Source organism: Scomber scombrus, chromosome 13, assembly GCF_963691925.1.
Source record: "Scomber scombrus chromosome 13, fScoSco1.1, whole genome shotgun sequence".
Taxonomy (NCBI): Eukaryota; Metazoa; Chordata; class Actinopteri; order Scombriformes; family Scombridae; genus Scomber; species Scomber scombrus.
Window position 1 is genome coordinate 29,979,392 of NC_084982.1, and position 21,866 is coordinate 30,001,257.

Consider the following 21,866-nt stretch of genomic DNA (forward strand, 5'->3'; position numbering starts at 1 on the left):
TGTGTTTTAAATTTTGTCTTGACTCTCTGAACAAACCGCACGAACATTCCTATTCCTGTGTGCAAGCAGCACAAATGACTAAATAAAGTTCTTGGATCTTGAATCTTGCTTTGTTCACCAAAAGAAAAGTAATTGTTTATTACTTGGCTCTGGGGGGTTTTTTTTGGTTTTTTTCAAATTTGATTTTTAATAGTTTTTTCTTTTTTTAACAACAAAATGACATCACAAAAAAGAAAATGGAACAAACAAATAAAAAACAAAACATAACAAAAAAAAAAAGGATCAATACCATTAGAGGAGTCTCATTCTTTGCATTTTCAAGTCCTCATTTCCTGAATCATCGTGTCCATTTTTCGCCTGTGTTTTTAAATTGTGTCCATTTGTCCCATTTTTATCATATGAAATGTCATCCTCTCCATCACGTAGATTTCTTCCACTATTTGGCTCTGGGTTTATTTTAAAGTGTTCCTTTGTGTTTTCCAGGTGACTCGTCTGATTGAAGGAACTGAGTATGAATTCAGGGTTGCTGCCTGCAACTCTTCAGGAACCGGACCGTTCAGTGGACCATCTGACTCGGCCTTTGCTGTCGACCCTCTGAGTAAGAATAAACACTTCTGTCTAATTATTATTCATCTATTCCTGACCAACAGATTCACTTCAAAATACAACTAGAAACATTTTAAGTATTTAAAGTATTTAAGGGAGGAAGAAGGAAGGATGGAGAGGGTTGGAAGGGAGGAAGACAGAAAGAAAGGAGGGAGGAAGTGGGGAAGGGAAGGAAGGAAGGGAGAGAGGGAGGAAGGTTGGATGGAGGGAGGAAGGAAGGAAGGAAGGGAGGGAGGGAAGGAGGGAGGAAGGGAGGAAGGGAAGGAAGGGAGGAGGAAAGGAGGGAGGAAGGAAGGAAGGAAGGGAGGGAGGAAGGAAGGAAGGGAAAGAAGGAGGGAAGGGAGGAAGAAAGAAGGAAAGGAGGGAGGAAGGAAGGAAGGGAAAGAAGGAGGGAAGGAAGGAAGAAAGAAGGAAAAGAGGGAGGAAGGAAGGAAGGGAAAGAAGGAAGGAAGGAAAGGAGGGAATAAGGAAGGGAGGAAAGAAAGGAGGGAGGAAAGAAGGAACAGTCAAAACAGACGAGGTCAATTTGACCCGGGAGGACGACAGGAAGGTTAAGTCTTTGACAAATAGTCTTCTTTATATTTTGGGAAATGATTAATTATTTACAAACTGCTTCCCCTCCTTGTAGCTCCTCCCGGTATGCCTGCCGCTCCCGAGGTGGCCGATAAGACCAAGTACAGCATCACACTGGCATGGAAGCCACCAGAGAGGGACGGAGGAAGCCCCATCAAGGGCTACATCATCCAGGCCCAGGATGAGGGTACGTCAGAGTGGACCAGCATCAACGATCCCGAGAACCTGCACCCCACCACAGAGTTCACCGTTCCTGGCCTCCGTGAGCTCAAACGCTACCGCTTCAGGATCATCGCAGTCAATGACATCGGCGAGTCCGACCCCAGCCCCCGCACCAGCGAGGTTCTGGTTGAGGATATCCAGCGTAAGTCCTTCTTTAAAGACTCATTGTAAAATAAATAAACAGTTTCTGGGCCCATAACTGATGTTTTCAATGATCTCCTCCAACAGTCCCACCTTCTATCATGATCAACGTACAAGTCGATGATCTGCTGTGTATCCGTGCTGGAGATCCAATCAGGATACCTGCCACCATCAAGGGCCGTCCGGTTCCCAAGGTGGCCTGGGACTTCACCGGCAAAGCCAAGTCGCACAAGAAGAACAAACTGCACACACTTCCTGTCGACTCACAGGTGAGAGACTTTATATCTTCTCTTCATGGCACTGCAGTAAAATATCTAAAACCTCTGAAAAACAGTCCAGACAAAGAAAAATGATCAAAGACTTTCAAGTATTTCAAGTACAATTCTATGTAGTTAACCCTCCTGTTGTCCTCGAGTCAAGGAAGGGAGGGAGGAAGAAGGAAGGGAGGGAGGAAGGAAGGAAAGGAGGGAGGAAGGAAGGGTAGGAAGGTAGGAAGGAAGGGAGGAAGGGAAGGGAAGAAGGAATGGAGGAAGGTAGGAGGGAGGGAGGGAGGAAGGGAAGGGAGGAAAGAAAGGAAGGATGGAGGAAAGAAGGATGGAAGGGAGGAAGAAAGAAGGAAATGAGGGAGGAGGGAAGGAAGGAAGGAAAGGAGGGAGGGAAGAATGAAGGGAGGAAGGTAGGAGGGAGGGAGGAAGGAAGGGAGGAAAGAAACGAGGGAGGAAGAACAGAGGAAAGAAGAAAGGGAGGAAAGGAAGGAAGGACGGAGGAAAGAAAGATGGAAGGGAGGAAGGAAGGGAAAGAAGGAGGGAAGGAAGGAAAGGAGGGAGGAAGGGAGGAAAGGAAGGACGGAGGAAAGAAAGATGGAAGGGAGGAAGGAAGGGAAAGAAGGAGGGAAGGAAGGAAAGGAGGGAAGGAAGGAGGGAGGAAGGACAGAGGAAAGAAGGAACAGTCAAAACAGAAAAAGAAAAATGATCAAGGATTAATATTTCAATGAAGTCTTAATTAAAATGTGTTGTTTGTAATTCTACATTTTAAAGAAGACCTGTATTTTCTACCGCCTTGAATAAAGCGTCATGTTGTACTTTTTTGTTTTTATTTAGGTTGAGTCCACAGATACTACGTCCACTGTGATCGTCCCTGTAAGTCTCAGGACCCACTCTGGACGCTACACCATCACAGCCAAGAACAAGTCTGGACAGAAACACGTCAACGTCAGAGTTAACGTCCTCGGTATGTCGCTGCTCTTTCTGTATCAACTGTCTATAAGCTGCTCCTCAGTCAGAGTGTGGGTATGTTTGTGTTGCTGACTGTATTTTGTCCCGGGGGGCAGATGTTCCCGGGCCTCCGAAGGACCTGAGGGTGACGGACATCACCCGGTCGACCATGAGGCTGATCTGGAAACTGCCCGACAACGACGGAGGAGAAAGAATAAAGAGCTACTTCATCGAGAAGAGATGTGTCACTGACAAGGCCTGGACCAAGGTAAATAGTGTATTCCTTCTTTCCTCCCTCCCTTCCTCCTTTTCTCTTTCTTTCCTTCCTCTCTCTTTCCTTTCTTCCTTTCTTCTGTCCTTCCTTCCTCCCTCCCTCCTTTCCTTCCTTCCTTCTTCCTTCCTCCCTCCCTCCCTCCTTTCCTTCCTTCTTCCTCCCTTCCATCCTTCTTTCCTCCCTCCCTCCTTCTCTCTTTCTTTCCTCCCCATTACCTTCCTTCTTTCCTCTGTCCTTCTTTCCTCCCTCCTTCCTTTCCTTTCTCCCTCCTTTCCTTCCTTCTTCCTCCCTTCCATCCTTCCTTCCTCCCTCCCTTCCTTCCTTTCCTTCCTTCCTCCCTCCCTTCCTTCCTTTCCTTCCTTCCTCCCTTCCTTCCTTCCTTTCCTTCCTTCTTCCTCCCCTTGCTAAATGTCGGTTTCCATTATTTTTCCAGCCCTGGGATTTAACAGGACAATGTTACAACATATCTTTGTGTTTATTATAATCATGTAATCTATCAGCTGTCTCCATAACATGAACCCTGCAGTCTGTGATGATTAACTGAGGGACTGATGTATTTACCAGGTGAATGATGCGTGTGCCAGCATGGCGTTCGTGGTCCCTGGTCTGCTGGAGGGACAGGACTACCTGTTCAGAGTCCGAGCTGAGAACAGACTCGGGTTCAGTCCTTTCACCGTCACCTCTGAACCTGCTCGGGCCAGAGATCCCATCTGTGAGGAAACACTCACTACTCACAACTATCCAGCTACAGCACAAGCAATACACTGTGTCTAATCCTTCTTTTCCTCCTCCTTAGACCCCCCCGACCCCCCCACCAAGCTAAAGGTCAACCTAGTGACGAAAAGCACCGTGACTCTGACCTGGGAGCCTCCCAAGAACAACGGCGGCTCTCCCATCAAGCATTACGTCATCGAGCGTTTGAGCTGGGACACGAGCGGCAAAGAGAAGGAGACCTGGAAGCAGTGCAACAAGAGAGACGTGGAGGAGCTCAGCTTCGTGGTGGAGGACCTGAAGGAGGTCAGTCACACCGCTCTCTCTCTACCAGCACTTAGAATCTCTATCACTTTAAATATGATGTCTACTTTTATTATTTACATAGATAGATAGATGGATAGATGGATAGATGGATAGATAGATAGATAGATAGATAGATAGATAGATAGATAGATGGATAGATGGATAGATAGATAGATAGATAGATAGATAGATAGATAGATAGATAGATGGATAGATAGATAGATAGATAGATAGATAGATAGATGGATAGATAGATAGATAGATAGATAGATAGATGATAGATAGATAGATAGATAGATAGATAGATAGATAGATAGATAGATAGATAGATAGATAGACATCCTGCTGGCAATGTTCAACTATTGACAGAGATCTTTCATGCAGAAGAAACTAATCAAGAGTTAGAGCTCAGCTTCCACAAGTCATAACAACAGGAGCTCGATGCCCGTGATGAATCATTGTGTGATAAAGATGTTTAAACTGGACTCATAGACTGACTGTGTTGTTGTTGTTGATCTGCAGGGAGGAGAGTACGAGTTCAGAGTGAAAGCTGTGAATGCTGCTGGACCGAGCCGACCCTCCGCCACTGTTGGACCGATGTTCATTAAGGATCAGACCTGTGAGTCACACTGCAATTAAAGATTAATGTCATTCACCATTAGTCTGGAAAATATAAGAAATTAGTGAAAGAATGCAACTTCTCTTCAATTTTCAAAATCACTGCTTCAAAAACTATCTCAGCTTATTTAGCTTGGAGTTTGAGAGCACCTATTTTAGAGGTGTTTTCTTTTGAAGTAAATGTTTTTATAGCACATAGATAACTTTGAGCTTCAGAAATAATTTTGAGCATTTAATGTCTGCTGCTACTGAGTTTTGCACTGTTGATTAGTGAGTCCCTGTTTTCATGCAGTATGTAATCTCCTCCTGCAGGTGCTCCCACCATCGTGCTGCGTGAGGCGATGGAGGGCGAGGAGGGCTGTGATGTCAGCATCGTGGCGAAGGTGAGCGGCTGTCCGTTCCCGACGCTCACCTGGCAGCACGCCAGCCTGGCCAAACCCGAAGAGAAGGCGGCCGTCCAGTACGACCAGCACATCAATAAACTGGTGACGCAGGATAAGTGCACGCTGCTGGTGCACGACGCCAGCAGGCACGACAGCGCCATCTATAGTCTGACAGCCAGCAACAGCCTGGGCACCGTCACCAAGGACATCAAACTCACGGTGCTGGGTAAGAGACTCAAGCTTCAAGTTTTAATGGGAGAGATGTAAAGAAAATGTCATTTTAGCACTTAAAAGATAAATGGGTCAGTGGTTGACTGCTGTGTGAATATGTCCCGTGTTGCTCCCTGCAGGACCTCCCGGCCCGCCCGTTGGACCCGCCAAGTTCACAGAGGTGTTTGCAGAGAGGATCGGCCTCTCCTGGAGCCCCCCCACAGACGATGGCGGCTCCAAGATCACCAACTATGTTGTTGAGAAGCGTGAAGAAAACAGGAAGTCTTGGGTCCATGTCTCTAATGACCCCAAAGAATGTGCCTATGTGGTGACCCGGCTGACGGAGAATCATGAATATGAGTTCAGAATCATGGCTCAGAACAAGTTTGGAGTTGGGCCACCGCTGGTCAGCGAGCCGGAGAAGGCCAGAAACCTCTTCAGTAAGTCCAGATCCATCCTAGTGGAAACCTCCAGAACTGTCAGTTTCATCCTTAAGTAGTTTTTCAGTACAGTCAAACAACCAAAAACCTTTTGAGATCAATACTTCCTGATTCCTATAACTGATGAATGAATGATCTGTGTCCCCATGCAGCCGTCCCGGGTCAGTGTGAGAAGCCCACAGTGACCGACGTCTGTCTGGAGTCCATGACCGTCAACTGGGATGAGCCCAAGTATGACGGCGGCTCCTCCATCACCGGCTACATCATCGAGAAGAAAGAGACGACCGCCAAGCGCTGGATCCGCGTGAACAGGGAACCGATCCGTGCGCTGCCACTGGGCAACAACTGGGACGTCACCGGCCTGCTGGAGGGAGCCATGTACCAGTTCAGAATCACTGCTATGAACGCTGCAGGATGTGGCCTGCCCAGCCCCCCCTCTGATCCTGTACTCTGCAGAGACCCCATCAGTAAGAGACTGAGATGTGTTAATTGTGCCTTGTGATCCATGATGCTGCACCAGGTGGTAAAACAGCCTGTCAGCAGGCTTTCTATGGGCCACACAGGGCATTTGGGCCTTTTTAAGGCGCACTCACACTAGGGCCAGTTGTTCCGTACCATGCTGAAGCACGGATGTCCCCCCTCCCCTGTCCCCCGCTGGCCCGCACTCACATTACTCAAACCCAACTGTACTCAAGCACGGTTACCTCCGACACATTGCGCAAAAACATAAAGACAGTTTACTCTCATAAAACATGCACAGGTGTGTGTTGGTGTGCTGTGTGCCGGTAAAACACAACACAGCCGATCAGTTAACACAACGCACTGATTAAAAAGTACAAGCTTGTTCTTCTGAGTCCTGCCTGTGTAGTATTCAGTACTAGATACTGGTGTAAAAAAGACTCAGATTCAACTCTTTACTCCAGTAAAAGTAAGACTTAGTTTAATGACTTAGAAGTCGCCAAATGACTTTAATGAATTTCGTTAGTTTATATAATGCAGATTAGTAAAATATTACTTTTATGAGTCACAGTCACAGATAATAAACTTAGCATTTCATAATAGTGGTAGCAGCGGTGCAGCAGATGTAATGAAGTCCACGCAGCACGCTGGATGCTAACTAATATTAAGCCTATAACCTTTTCATTATAATGTGCATTGACATAAATTGAGTTATTTTGCCTTAATAATGATAAAATAATACACAAAAAATGGTCGGATTGGGAACCCATACATGCATAATGTCTGCACTAAATGAACAGGGATCAGCTAATGTTGCCTTTTAAAAACTGTCGATTTCCCGGGATTCCCAGGAAAATTGGCTTCTTATCCCGGGATTTAAAATGTCTTATTTTCGGGAAAAATATGAATCCCTAGTGCGCATGCGTGACCAAGTGTACCGTACTCAAGCACGGTACACTTGCCTCACACTAGCCAAATAATCCGGATTTTAGGGGCAAACGTGCTTGGGCCCGGTATGATTGCCTAGTGTGAGTACGCCCTTACTGGCAGTGGTGTGGCTGCATTTTTTGTTTCTATCTTAATCATAACTTGGTCAATCTGATATATAATAATGTAATAAACATGTTGTAGTATTAAAATTGTCAAATTAACATTGTGTGTGTGTGTGTGTGTGTGTGTGTGTGTGTCTGCAGCGCCTCCTGGTCCACCCACTCCAAAAGTGATAGATTGGACAAAGTCAACAGTGGAGCTGGAATGGATACCTCCTGTGGTAGACGGAGGGTCAAAGGTCACCGGCTACATTGTAGAATACAAGGAGGTGAACAAGGAAGAAGAAGACAAGAAAGCTCAGAGGAGGCTCCTGTTGAGTGATGAGGAGGAGAAAGAGCCAGAGAGCGATGAAGGCTGGGAGAAGGTAAATAAACTGATGAGGCTGTGTTACTCTCTTCTCTCTCTACAGTTTGGATCAACAGGAAAGTCTCCGGTTAAATTATCAGAAGAACAAAATAAAACGACAGTGTGTTTCTGCAGCAAACAGCCAATCACTGAGCGTATAATCAGTATCAATATATACTTTATTGTCCCTGAAGGGAAATTTGTCTTGGACTCTGAGTGCTGAGACAGCTGCTGCCATAGTTAAAAAGAACAAAGAAAGTAAAAGTAAAAGTAAAGTTGCACATTTGCACAATAATAACTGATGTCATGCTACCTATTGCCTCAATATACACATATTGCACATTCCCACAAACTTCCATACAAGGTAACATCAAGGGGATTACAACCAATCATAGCAGACAATAATGCACCTCACACTGTTTACAGTCTTATTTATTATTCTAATGGAGGTATATGGGACAAATGAATATTTAAATCAGTTAAACTTGCATATGGGGATTGTGTAACGTTTGCCAGATGGTAACAGTTGGTATTCTGGATTGAGGATGTGGGCAGAATGGGAAGAAGCTCTCTGTGCCAGTCTGAGGACAGACGGTTCATAGATGGACTGCAGAGAGGAGTTTTCAGTCCTCCCTATAACCTTCATTGCTGTCTGGACCAGACGATTAAGTTTAGATTTGACCTGAACAGAGAGATTACCACGCTGACATGCCAAACCTGATGATACTTTCCAACACAGCCTGATAAAACATGTGGTGATGTGTGCCACTAACAGCTGACAGAAACTAAAGAATGAACTGATTTTACAATGAGTCAATTATGCTAATGGAAGGAAGGGAGGAAGGTAGGGGGGAGGAAAGAAACAGAAGGAGGGAGGAAGGAAGGAAGGAAGGAACAGTCAAAACAGACGGGGTCAATTTGACCCGGGAGGATGACACAAAGGTTAAGGGACTATTTTCAAAAAAGGATATGTTCTGTGTTCATGAAAAAAAATGTATTTGTTAAAATATCAGCCTCTAAAAATCAAGATGTAGATCTGATGCTCCTCTCCTCTCTCTCCTCTCTCTCCTCTCTCTCCTCTCTCTCTCCTCTCTCTCCTCTCTCTCCTCTCTCTCCTCTCTCTCTCCTCTCTCTCCTCTCCTCTCCTCTCCTCTCTCTCTCCTCTCTCTCCTCTCTCTCCTCTCTCTCTCCTCTTTCTCTCCTCTCTCTCCTCTCTCTCCTCTCTCTCCTCTCTCTCTCCTCTCTCTCCTCTCTCTCCTCTCTCTCTCCTCTCTCTCCTCTCTCTCTCCTCTCTCTCCAGGCGAAGGACACAGAGATAAGAGGAACTAAGTTTGTGGTGGCCAACCTGAACGAAGGCGGTCTGTACCGCTTCAGAGTGACAGCCGTGAACGCAGCCGGTGCTGGAGAGCCCGGACTCGTGTCTGAGCTGATCGAAGTCAAAGACAGAACAAGTAAGACTCTAATCCACCTTCATGTGACAGAAGGAATCTGATCTGACATTTAATCCATCAACAGTGTTTTCTAATGAGAATGTTTTAACTGTCACCTTCAGTTCCTCCTGAGATGGACCTGGATGCCTCAGTCAAGGAAAAGATCGTGATCCACGCTGGTGGCACCATCCGCATCATTGCCTATGTATCCGGTAAGCCCGCTCCACAGATCAGCTGGTCCCGAGACGACGGAGAGGTGCCCAAGGAGGCGGCGGTGGAGACGACAGGCATCTCCAACTCACTGGTCATCAAGAACTGCAGACGCCAGCACCAGGGCATGTATACCCTGACCGCCAAGAACGAGGGTGGAGAGAGAAAGAAGGCTGTCATTGTGGAGGTTCTGGGTGAGTCAGCGGAACCTCAATGAGTTTGTAAAAATATGATGAGTGAATTATTTAATAAATATGTCTGACTGTGCGCTTCCTTCTTCCAGACGTCCCCGGACCGGTCGGTCAACCCTTCGCCGGACACAACTTGACCAACGACTCCTGCAAGCTGACCTGGTATTCCCCCGAGGACGATGGCGGCTCCGCTATAACCAATTACATCATCGAGAAGAGAGAGTCAGACCGCATGGGCTGGACCTCGGTGTCCTACACGGTGACCAGGAACAACGCTGTGGTGCAGGGACTCATCGACGGCAAGGGATACTTCTTCAGGATCGCAGCGGAGAACATCATCGGCATGGGACCGTTCATCGAGACGGACAAGATGGTGCTCATCAAGGACCCCATCTGTAAGTCTGCATCTGTCAGGAATCAGGAAACAGACTTTTACAGGCTTGTGACGGATAAAACTTTATTACGGCTGTCAGTTCTTAATCAATTCTTCATTATGCCCAAGAAACCTTCTGTTAAGAACAATATCTTCTTCGTCACTTTCTTGCATGTTAGACTGACTGACCCTGAGTTATGCATTCTGAATTAAGTTTATCAATTAATGTGTGACTAGAGTCTTTCAGTCAGAGGACATTGGGTCAGCTCAACATGCAAGAATACAATTCAACATATATGACAAACAAAGTTTCAAATGATAAATGACAATCTGTCTTTCCTCCGTCCTTTCTTCCTTCCTTCCTTCCTTCCTCCTTTCCTTCTGTCCTTCCTTCCTCCCTCCTTTCCTTCCTTCCTTCCTTCCTTCCTTTCCTTCCTCCCTCCTACCTTCCTTCCTTTCCTTCCTTTCTTCCTTCCTTCCCTCCTTACTTCCTTCCTCCTTTCCTTCTGTCCTTCCTTCCTCCCTCCTTTCCTTCCTTCTTTCTTCCTCCCTTCCTTCCTTCCTCCCTCCCTCCTTTCCTTCCTTCCTTCTTCCTTCCTGTCCTTAAATTAAAGACTGGTTTATTAAAATGCTCCAGTACTTATTCATTTATAACCAATATGTTTATACATAGATCTGAGCTGTAAACTCATTTGAGTCCCAAATACTCTTTATTAGAGCTGTCATCCAAATCCAAGTCCAACCTCTCTCTGCATTTAACTGGTGTATAAGACGCTCCCGACTGTTAAGAATGACAGTAAAGCCAGACTAACGTGAAACTGGAACTAAAGCAAGACTTGATTGTTAAACTGCAGCTTTCGTCTGTATTGTGAACCTTTTATCACATGAAAAACAAACCTGATGTAAAGGAAAGAATAAGTGACACAGCTGTTTGTCTTTTCCAGCCATCCCCGAGCGTCCAGAGGACCTGATCATCACTGCTGTCACCAAGGACTCGCTCTCCATCGCCTGGAAGCCGCCCAAGTACGACGGCGGTGCAGAAGTCACCCAGTACATCCTGGAGTCCCGCATGATCGGTCGGGACAACTTCACACGTGTAGGCGGAGATGAGAAACTGATGGAAAGGAAGTTCACACTCAGCGGGTTGAAGGAAGGCTCGAGCCACGAATTCAGAGTCTCTGCCGTTAACCAGGTGGGACAAGGAAAACCATCCTTCGCCACCAAACCCGTCCAGTGCAAAGATGAGCTCGGTGAGTCAAACTACAAGACAACAAAAGACACACAAAACAAACAACAACAGTACGGCAGCACATTAACAATTAAAATGAGGAATTTTACAGAATGACAAAAAAATATGAATCCTGTCAATTAAAAATACATTCACCAACCAAATAAAAGCAGTAGTGGACTGGAAGGAAAAGGACATTATTACATATAAATGTATTCTGTCAGTGTCTTTAAACCATTAAAGCTGGAACGTCCCGAGGTCTTACGTTATTGCGTGGAAAGGTGAGGGAGAGGTGTAGCTCTTCTTTTGAGGTCGTCTCTGTTATGGAGATTTCCTTAATTAAGGGTGAGAGAGAAAATCATGAGTCCAGTAAACGAATTTAAATCACAAACTAGTATTTTAATATATGTCTTGTACAAGATGAGTTCAGCACACAGTAGACATGAGGTACAGAGAACAGAACCAAAGTTATAATCTCTTTCCGGGCTCATCCCACACCTCTCTGAGAATCAGCCCATTCTCCTAAAACATAACAAGGCCTCACAGGTGGAGTCTTATCAGCCTTACTGGGAGTCCAGTCCACTATGAGAGATACACAAGCTAACAAAGCCTAACACAGGTTAACACAATACTGAAATGCATATGTATATAATGAAGATTATTTCTCCACTACATTACAAATAAACTTCTTGACTTTGCCCCCCCCCCCAGAACCACCCAATGTGGAACTTGACTTCAGGGATAAGATGATGGTGAAGGTGGGAAACCCCTGCACACTGTCAGGAAGCTACAGCGGGAAACCGGTCCCGGCTATCACCTGGAAGAAGAATGACGAGGAGCTGAAGGCAGAAGAGGAGATCAGCTTCCACAGCACCACTCATCACCTCAGCCTCAACATCAGTAAAGCTAAGAGAGAACACAGCGGCCGCTACTGCGTCAGTGTGGAGAACGCCGCCGGCTCTCGCACCGGACTCTGCACCATCACCGTGGTTGGTGAGTCACTGTGGCACAGAATCTATAACAGATTCACTTTCTGTTGTTGTTAAGCCTCCTCGAGGCAAGGAAGGAAGGGAGGAAGAAGGGAGGGAAGGAGGGAGGAATAAGTAAGGAGGGAGGAAGGAAAGGAAGGAAGGAAGGGCGGAGGAAAGAAGGGAGGAAGGGAGGAAAGGAAGGAAGGGCGGAGGAAGAAAGAAGGGAGGGAGGGAGGAAGGAAGAAGGAAGGGAAGGAGGGAGGAAAGAAGGAAGGGAGGAAGGAAGAAGGAAGGAAAGGAGGGAGGAAGGAAGGAAAGAAGGACGGAAGGAAGGAGGAAGGAAAGGAAGGAAGGGAGGAAGAAAGGAAGGTAGGAGGGAGGGACAGAGGAAAGACAGAAGGAAGGAAGGTAGGAGGGAGGGAGAAAGAAGGAAGGAGGGAGGGAGAAAGGAAAAGAGGAAGGGAGGAAAGAAGGACAGATGAAAGAAGGAAGGACGGAAGGAAAGAAGGAGGGAGGGAGGAAGAAAGGGGGATGGAGGAAAGAAAGAGAGAAGTAGGGAGGGAGGAAGGACAGAAGGAACTGTCAAAACAGAAGGGGTTAATTTGACCCGGGAGGACGACAGGAAGGTTAAATTGCTTCAGCTCATATAATATAAATTCATATAAGAACATTATGTGGAGATTAACCTGTGTGAATTGTTCCTCCTGTCAGACCGTCCTCAGCCACCAGAGGGCCCCGTTGTGTTCAACGAGGTCTACAGGAACTACATGGTCATCTCCTGGAACCCCCCTCTGGATGACGGAGGTTGCGCAATCTCCACCTACATTGTGGAGAAGAGAGACACCAACAGAGACTTGTGGATGCCCGTCACCTCATCCTGCACCAGGACCACCTGCAAGGTTCGGCAGCTCAGCACGGAAACACTCACAGAGAAAACCTGTAGGGAAATTCATCAGGGATCATGTGACACCAGGAGCTTTATAGTAGAGAGAGTAGAAAGAAGTGATTTAGATAGGTAGGTAGATAGATAGATAGATAGATAGATAGATAGATAGATAGATAGATAGATAGATAGATAGATAGATAGATAGATAGATAGATAGATAGATAGAAGATAGATAGATAGATAGATGGATGGATAGATACACACACACACTAATAATAAAAACAAAGTACAGAAAAATAGAAAGAGAGAAATAAAATACTAGAATAGAGCATTAAATATAAGGTTGCAGCATAAAATAATGATTTGAATAAAATCATTAAAAAGAACATAGAGTGCAAATGAAAGATTAAAATTTAAAGTGCCTTGAAATAAGCACATTTAGGCTTCACAACATAAGATTCAAGGAGACAACAGCTTATAGACTGCTTCTAAAAATTTAAGATACACCAACTATACACTATAAACTATAAGATCCAACCAGTGTCCGTCTGTCCTGACCGATTGAGTTCAGAAACAAAGAAGGGAGAGAGATAGAGAGACAGAGAGAGACTCATGGTAATAACAGCAGCGTGCATGAATGTAAGCAGGACAGGATCAATGCTTCTGCAGCAACCTGTGAGATGAGAGAGGAATACTTTACCTACATCAAGCTCATAATACTTTTACTTTAGGAGGATTTTTCATGCAGGAATATTTTACATTGCTATATTAGTTTTAGTAAAGGTCAGAAATAAACATGACTTGTTACTTGTCAGTATTGGCATCCTCTTTATTTGTTTATTTTTTGCTTCAGGTCCCCAAACTGATCGAAGGCCGTGAGTACATCATCAGGATCATGGCTCAGAACATCTACGGCATCAGCGACCCTCTGCTGTCATCTGAGAGCAAAGCCAGAGACATCTTCAGTAAGTCTCGACAAACACTATGACCGAGCTACATCATTATCTACTGCATGTGCTAGGGTTTAAGTGGCAGCATTTGATCTGTTTGACTGTGTTTGTTTCCATCACAGAGGTTCCTGATGCTCCCAAACAACCCACAATAAAGGAAGTTTACCATGACTCTGCCCTCATCTGCTGGGAGCCACCTGCTGATGGAGGAAAGCCAATCACAGGCTACATCGTGGAGAGAAAGGAGACCATGGCTAACAGGTAGATACACACACATACAAAGACACAGGTAGGGTTTAGTCTGGTCCAGGCGGGGAGTTCCGGTCCTCTGAAATGAGGCCAACGTGGAAGTAACTTAAAACTGCATTCTATCAAAAGGCCACCAGGGGGCGACCGTTTTGGTGTCAAAAGTCTCTATACAAGTCAATGGAGAATTCACCAACTTCTCACTTGATTTCTAACCTCAGTAAACGTTTTCAAAATTGACCCTGTCTGTTTTCACTGTTCCCTCTTCCTTCCTTCCTTCCTTCCTCCCTTCCTTCCTCTTTCTTACACTTTTCCTTCGTTCTTCCCCATCTTACCTCTTTCTTTGCTCCCTCCTCCTTCCATACTTCTTTCCTTACTTCCTTCCTTCTTTCCCTCCTTACTCCCTTTCTTCCTTCCTTCCTTCCTCCCTCCCTCCCTCCTTACTCCTTTCCTTCCTTCCTTCCTTCCTTCTTTCCTTCCTTCCTCCTTTCCTTCCTTCCTTCCTTCTTTCCTTCCTTCCTCCTTTCATTCCTCCCTCCCTCCCTCCTTACTCCTTTCCTTCCTTCCTCCTTTCCTTACTCCCTTCCTTCTGTCTTTACTTCCTCCCTCTTTACTCTTTTCCTTCCTTCCTTCCTTCCTTCCTTCCTTCCTTCCTTCCCTCCTCCTTTCCTTCCACCCTTCCTTCCTTCCTTACTTCCTTCCTCTTTTCCTCTTTCCTTCATTCCTTCCTTCTTCCTCCCTTCCTTCCTTGACTCGAGGACAACAGGAGGGTTAAATGATAAATCAACTAGATCATTTATTGACTAACATCACCATCTGGAGATAAACTATCAACCACAGCAGTGACCAACTCAGTAAAAAAAGGGAAACAGTTATGTTGACTAAATTAGAAAGAGAGATTAACAGATGTTCCTGCATTTAGGTGGGTTCGCTGCAACACAGACAGGATCTTCCCGAAGGTGGAGTACTGTGTGACAGAGCTGCTGCAGGGCTGTGAGTACGAGTTCAGAGTCAGCGCTGAGAATGTGGTTGGAGCTGGAGACCCAAGCCCACCATCCAAACCCGTCTTCGCCAAAGATCCCATTGGTAGGTTCAGCTTGTACAAACACCTCTTTACTTCACCACATTAGCTCCATCAGCTCGGTACATTAATCCTTCCTTGTTCTCTACCACAGTGAAACCAAGTCCTCCAGTGAACCTGAAAGCCATTGACCACACTAAGGAGTCAGTAACTCTTACCTGGCAGCCGCCTACTGACACAGGCAGAGGAAAGATCTTTGGATACCTGCTTGAGTTCCAGAAGGCTGGAGAGGAGGAGTGGGAGAAGGTGAGGTGGTCATCTATTGGCGCTTTTCCACTACACAGTTCCTGCACGACTCGACTCGGTTTATTGTGCTCCTCCATCAGGGATAGTACCTGGTACCTGCTGCTCCATGCTACTTTTTTGTAATGGAAAAGGTCTGTGTTGGAACCGTGTCGAGGCGAGCCGAGTAGTGCTAGAACTGTATAGTGGAGAAGAGCCATATGTTTCATCTGGATCATGTTTGCCTAGAGTTCTTACTTTCAATGGACAACTTGTCACTTGTACAAAAGAAATATCAATATCTAAAAGAGACTGCTTTGAAATGTACTGCACACATTTCTGCTCCTCAAAGGATAAACCAGTCTGATGTGAATTTAATGATGATATTGACTTCCCGTCTTGCTGCTGTCTACAGGTGAACCAGACTCCAGACTCCTGCCAGGAGACCAACTTCAAGGTGATCAACCTGGAGGATGGTTCTCTATACCGTTTCAGAGTTATGGCCGTCAATGCTGCAGGAGAGTCCGACCCGGCTAATCTGAGGGATCCAGTCAGAGCACAGGATAGACTTGGTGAGTCACTCAGGTTTACATCAAGTATAGCTGCATTAAGGGAAACATTCATCAGCCAGCTGTTGTTGTTTTGCAGTGTTAGTGCTAGTTACACAAAATTCAACATTAAATATGCTGTCCTCAAGTCAAGGAAGGAAGGAAGGAAGGGAGGGAGGAAAGATGGAAGGAAGGAAGGAAGGGAGGGAGGAAGGAAGGGAGGAAAGAAGGAAGGAAGGAAGGAAGAAAGGAATAAGGAAGGAAGGAAGGAAAGGAGTAAGGAGGGAGGGAGGGGGGAAAAGAGGAAGGAAGTAAGGAGAGAAAGAAGGGAGGAAGGAAAGGAAGAAAGAAGGAAGTGAGGAAAGAAGGAAGGAAGAAGGAAGGAAAGGGGGGAGGAAGGAAGGAACGGAAGAAGGAAGGAACAGAGGAAGGAAGAAGGAAGGAACGGAGGAAGGAAGGAAAGGAGGGAGGAAGGAAGGAAGGAAAGGAAGGAGGGAGGAAAGAAGAAACAGTCAAAACAGACAGGGTCAATTTGACCCGTGAGGACGACAGGAGGGTTAACAAAGAACCTTTCTCACAAATTAACCTGTTACTGTGTATCTTATCCCTCCTCTTCACCCTTGTCTCCCCCTCAGAGCCCCCAGAGTTGATTTTGGATGCTGGGATGACCCGGGAGGTGAAGGCCATGGCCGGCACCCACATTACTCTTATGGCTACCATCAAAGGCGTCCCGTTCCCCACCGTTACTTGGAAGAAGAATGATGCCGAGGTACCAACCAGGGCCGACATTGAGACCAAACAGGACGGCACCAAGCTGGAGATGAGGTTCTGCAACCGCGGTGACTGTGGAGACTACACACTAACTGTGGAGAACCCGGCTGGATCAAAGACTGTCACCTGCACTGTGCTTGTTTTCGGTAAGGATGGCACAAAGCAGGGTTTAGCTTGACATTACCAGCATGATTATCTGTTATTAATCAATGTTCTCTGCGATCAATTAAAATCATTTTGTAAACTTTATGTTGTGTTTTTATTCAGACAAACCTGGTCCTATTCAGCACCTCCGGGTTTCTGATGTGAGGAGTGACTCTGCCTACCTGTCCTGGAAAGACCCAGAAGACAATGGCGGTGTTCGCATTACTAACTTTGTGGTGGAGAAGAAAGACACAGCAGCCACTCAGTGGGTCCCTGTGTGCTCCACATCCAAGAAACGCAGCATGATGCTGAAGCACCTGATGGAGGGCACCTCCTATGTGTTCAGAGTCGCTGCTGAGAACCAGTATGGCCGCAGCGAATACGTTGAGACACCAAAGGCCATCAAGGCCATGAACCCACTCTGTGAGTAACAGCACAACGCTTAAACAGCTGATTCAGTGTGTTTAATCCATCTGTCTAACACCTAGAAAAAGAAAACAAAAAAAAACTCTTATATTCAGATACTTTATTGTCATTGCACATAAAATATAACTAAACTTGGCAGCTACAATGATTTATCATCCCATGATAAATGGGGTGCCATTACAGAACAAGATCAACTTTTCTGAGAAGATTTTCCATAGATTACATTTCTCAAAACATTTATTAGTGAAAAACAAAACATATTGAGAATCATCCTCCTTAGGGACTACAGTGAGTGGGGTCATTTTGAATACTCTTCTGATCAAACCTAAATGTCTTTCTCCTACTGTCCTTCCAGTCCCTCCTGGTCCTCCCAAAGACCTGCACCACGTTGACGTGGATAAGACTGAGGTGTGGTTGGTTTGGAACTGGCCTGACCGCAACGGAGGAAGCAACATCACAGGCTTCCTGGTGGAGTATCAGGAGGAGGGAGAGAGGGAGTGGGATGAGTGGAAGACTGTCAGCATCCCAGAGACTCATGTGACTGGCCTGGAGGAAGGAAAGACTTACCGCTTCAGAGTGAGGGCTGAGAACGCCATTGGCCTCAGCAGACCTGACACCACTGTGCCTATCCTCTGCCAGGAGAAACTGGGTAAGATAAGAGACCAAACCCCAACATGTCTCATGACCTGTTTCATATGAATTTTACACTGGAGTGATAGATTGTAATTTGAGAACTTTTCATGTTTATTTTCATTAGGAGTTATAGGTACAACAATGCTTTCTGTAGAATCGTCATTGTTACTGTGTAATTGGTACTTGTACATCAGTTATTAATATTGGTTATTTTGTTTTTTTTAAACATAAGTGTAGTATCAGGGAGTAACTATTTGAGTCTGTATGTCCACAGTGGCTCCAATTGTTGAGGTTGACGTTAAGCTCATCGAGGGCATCATCGTTAAGGCTGGCACCACCATCAGGCTGCCAGCTATCATGAGAGGAATCCCTATTCCAACTGCAAAGTGGTCCATTGAAGGAGATGAGATCACCAGCGAAGGCAACATTAAGATTGACACTGACAACTTCTCCACTGTGCTCAGCATCAACGATTGCACAAGGAACCACACTGGCACCTACCTGCTCACTGTTTCAAACCCAGCTGGTACCAAGACAGTGGCCTTAAATGTCACTGTCCTGGATGTGCCTGCTGCTCCTTTAGGACCAGTCAACATCCTGGAGGTCACTCCTGACTCCATGATGATTGAGTGGCGTCCTCCCAAGGATGATGGTGGCAGCCCTGTCACCAACTACACTGTGGAGAAAAGAGAGTCCAATAAGGAAACTTGGGGAGGTGTGAGCTCTGGCAGCCTTGCCACTAACCTCAATATCACCCGACTTCAGAAGGGAGTGGAGTATGTGGTTCGCATTCGTGCTGAGAATAAGATGGGCATTGGTGCTCCTCTGGAGAGCAAGCCCACTGTCGCTGAGCACACCTTCATGCCACCAAGCCCACCTGGTAAACCAACGCCCTATGATATCTCAGAAGATGCTGTTACAATGGGGTGGACTATGCCCCTTGCTGATGGTGGCAGCCAGATTATTGGCTACCTCGTTGAGCGCAGACACAAGAATGGAAAGTGGATCCGTGTGAACAAGAAGCCCTGCAAGGACCTAAGGTACAGAGTTCAGGGACTGTTTGAGGGCAATGAGTATGAGTTCAGAGTGTTCGCTGAGAATATTGCTGGCTACAGTGGCCCCTCTCCCATCTCTGACCCCTGCAAGCCCTGCAGGCCAATCACTGTCCCAAGCCCCCCTGTCAACCCCAAAGTTAAAGATTACAGCAAGACCACTGCTGACCTGGTGTGGACCAAACCCAACAAAGATGGAGGCAGCCCCATTCTGGGATACACTGTGGAAATGAAGAAAGCTGATACTGAAGAGTGGACTAAAGTCAACCTCGATGATTTCATAAAGCAGTGTGCCTACAGGGTTAAGGGTCTGGAAGAGGGCGTGACCTATAGATTCAGAGTCTATGCCTCAAACATGATTGGGGATGGAGAGCGCAGAGAAATTCCAGACTCAATCACTGCTCAGGATATCCTGATTCCTCCAGAGATCGAGATGGACGCAGCATGCCGTGAGCGTCTCACTGTACGTGTGGGACACAACATCAACATCATTGGCTACATCAAGGCCCGTCCTGATGCTGAGGTGCTTTGGTTGAAGGAAGAGACAGTTCTGGAGAACAGCAAGCGTGTCACCATTACACAGAACTTCCCTGTGGTCCACCTGAGGATTAAAGAAGCCACTCGAGCTGACCACGGCAAATACACCTTGAAAGCTTCCAATGAGGGTGGTGAGGCCTCCTGCACCATCACGGTCAACGTGCTGGACAGACCCAGCCACTGCCAGAACCTCCACACGACTTATGCCACCAAGAACTCATGCATGGTCAACTGGGAGGCCCCTAAAGACAATGGCGGCTCTGAGATTACTAACTATATTGTTGAGTGCCGTGAGCCCAGCGTTAGCATGTGGTCTATGATCTCCTCCCATTGCACCAATCGTAAGATCAAGACCAAGATGATGGAGGGTCATGAGTACCTGTTCCGTGTCTGTGCTGAGAACAAGATGGGCCCTGGGCCCTGTGTGGAGACAAAGACTCCTCTGCTAGCTATTGACCCCATTGAGAAGCCAGGTGAGCCTGAGAAGTTCAGGGCCACAGACATTGGCAAGAACTATGTCAATCTGAAATGGAGGAAGCCTGACTATGACGGAGGCAGCCCTAATATCTCATACAACCTAGAGTGCAAAGCCAAAGATGCTGAGGAATGGGAGATACTCAACACTGACACCCTCACCAACACCTTTTACCTGGCTGACAAGTGTGTTGAGAACCAAGCGTACACATTCAGGTAGGTTATGGCATTCTTATTTTTAATGCTCATTGTTTTCTAGGGTTTTTTTCTTGGATCAGTGAAGGTCTTTGTTGGTACCCCAGGTTTGAATTTAGCAAACTGTGAAATGAATCAAATTGCAACTGAGTTACATGTTAAATCTGAACTTGACAGTGTATTCATAACACACAGAAGAAGACAGAAATGACAAAAACTAAAAATACAAAATCTTACTAAGAAATGATGTTTTTAATGTCAGCCAAGAGAACAGACCTAACAGCCCCTAAAGTTTATTTAACTTATTTATTTTGAGTTCATTGTGAGCATTCTCTCAAGCTCTACCTTTCCAATACTGCAGTGGCAAATTTTGACCATAAAAGTAGTAGAAAATATTTTAATTAAACATTTTATAACATCTTACTATCTTGCTAATAAAAATGTGGTGGTCACCCAAAAAACAATATTGAAAAAAGTTTTGTTATTGTCCAATCTAACATAAACTAATTTCAAATGATCAATGTTTATTATCCAGGGTGCAGACTGTCAATGAAGGAGGGGAGAGTGCCTGGGTGAAACTTGATGTTGTGGTAAAGGAGGAAATCCAGAAGCCTGTCATTGACCTGAAGCTGGCTGGAAGTCTGACAGTAAAAGCCGGAGAGTCAGTCAGGATAGAGGCTGCCCTGAGAGGAAAGCCCCAGCCAGAAGTCAAGTGGATAAAAGACAAGGCAGTTGGAGACAACCCTAGAATCAGCTATGAGACTGGCTCTGACTACTCCAAGTTCCTTCTGACCAAGTCCAGACGCACTGACACCGGAAAGTATATTATCACTGCCACCAACTCCGCTGGCACATTTACAGCATATGCCAACGTCAACGTCCTGGACGTCCCTGGCCCAGTGAGGAACCTCAGGATCACAGGCCTTGGAGCTGACAAGTGCAGAGTGGTGTGGGATGCTCCAGAAGATGAAGGAGGCTGCGAGGTGGACAGCTACATCCTAGAAAAATGTGAGACCAGGAGAATGGTCTGGTCCACATACTCTGCCTCTGTGGTCACACCATACTGCAATGTCACTCGTCTGGTGGAAGGCAATGAGTACATTTTCAGAGTGAGGGCTGAGAACAAGATGGGAACTGGTCCCGCTATGGAGAGCAAGCCTGTCACTGTGAAGACTCAGTTCAACAAACCTGGACCCCCTGAATCACCTGAGGTCACAAAGGTAAGTGAAAAACGGATTTCCTAAAATTGGCTAATGCAAAAAACCCATTAGTGCGGGTATCAGATCATAGTTATAAAAAAATTCACCTACTCAATTTTTTGTAATGCAGGTGGGTAAAACCGAAATGACCGTGGTATGGGCTCCTCCTGAGAACGATGGAGGGAAGTCGATAACCGGTTACATCCTGGAGAGAAAGGAGAAGAGGGCAGTTCGCTGGGTGCCATGCACTAAGAGCCCCATCTCCGAGAGACGCATGAAAGTAACCAACCTGATCCCCAACCATGAGTACCAGTTCAGAGTGAAGGCTGAGAATGAAGTCGGACTGGGAGAGCCCAGCAAACCCTGCAGACCTGTCGCAGCCAAAGATCCCATTGGTGAGCTTAGAGTTGCTGTCACAGCTCAGTTTACATCTTCAAAAACTTTCTTTAGATTTGTGCTAAAGTCAAAGAACATAAAAAAAACACAGGGAAGCTCAATATTTTAATTGATGGACTTCAAGGAGTTAAACCTCACCCTTGTGTCCTCT

The 21,866-nt window shown here is 46.0% G+C and overlaps 1 protein-coding gene across 1 annotated transcript in view; it reads left to right on the forward strand.

Annotated features, from left to right (window-relative positions):
* ttn.2 (titin, tandem duplicate 2) overlaps window positions 1-21,866 on the forward strand; it is a 225,324-nt gene that overhangs the window by 144,973 nt on the left and 58,485 nt on the right. Inside the window, 29 exon segments of the mRNA XM_062431355.1 lie at window positions 484-598; window positions 1,235-1,543; window positions 1,630-1,811; window positions 2,643-2,772; window positions 2,873-3,024; window positions 3,595-3,742; window positions 3,827-4,047; window positions 4,570-4,666; window positions 4,978-5,274; window positions 5,399-5,698; window positions 5,851-6,165; window positions 7,351-7,571; window positions 8,853-9,003; window positions 9,105-9,386; window positions 9,476-9,778; window positions 10,701-11,006; window positions 11,696-11,977; window positions 12,667-12,854; window positions 13,695-13,806; window positions 13,914-14,052; window positions 14,960-15,123; window positions 15,213-15,364; window positions 15,756-15,912; window positions 16,524-16,805; window positions 16,927-17,226; window positions 17,585-17,878; window positions 18,137-20,141; window positions 20,656-21,340; window positions 21,450-21,714. Coding sequence (XP_062287339.1) covers window positions 484-598; window positions 1,235-1,543; window positions 1,630-1,811; window positions 2,643-2,772; window positions 2,873-3,024; window positions 3,595-3,742; window positions 3,827-4,047; window positions 4,570-4,666; window positions 4,978-5,274; window positions 5,399-5,698; window positions 5,851-6,165; window positions 7,351-7,571; window positions 8,853-9,003; window positions 9,105-9,386; window positions 9,476-9,778; window positions 10,701-11,006; window positions 11,696-11,977; window positions 12,667-12,854; window positions 13,695-13,806; window positions 13,914-14,052; window positions 14,960-15,123; window positions 15,213-15,364; window positions 15,756-15,912; window positions 16,524-16,805; window positions 16,927-17,226; window positions 17,585-17,878; window positions 18,137-20,141; window positions 20,656-21,340; window positions 21,450-21,714 — 8,554 coding nt within the window.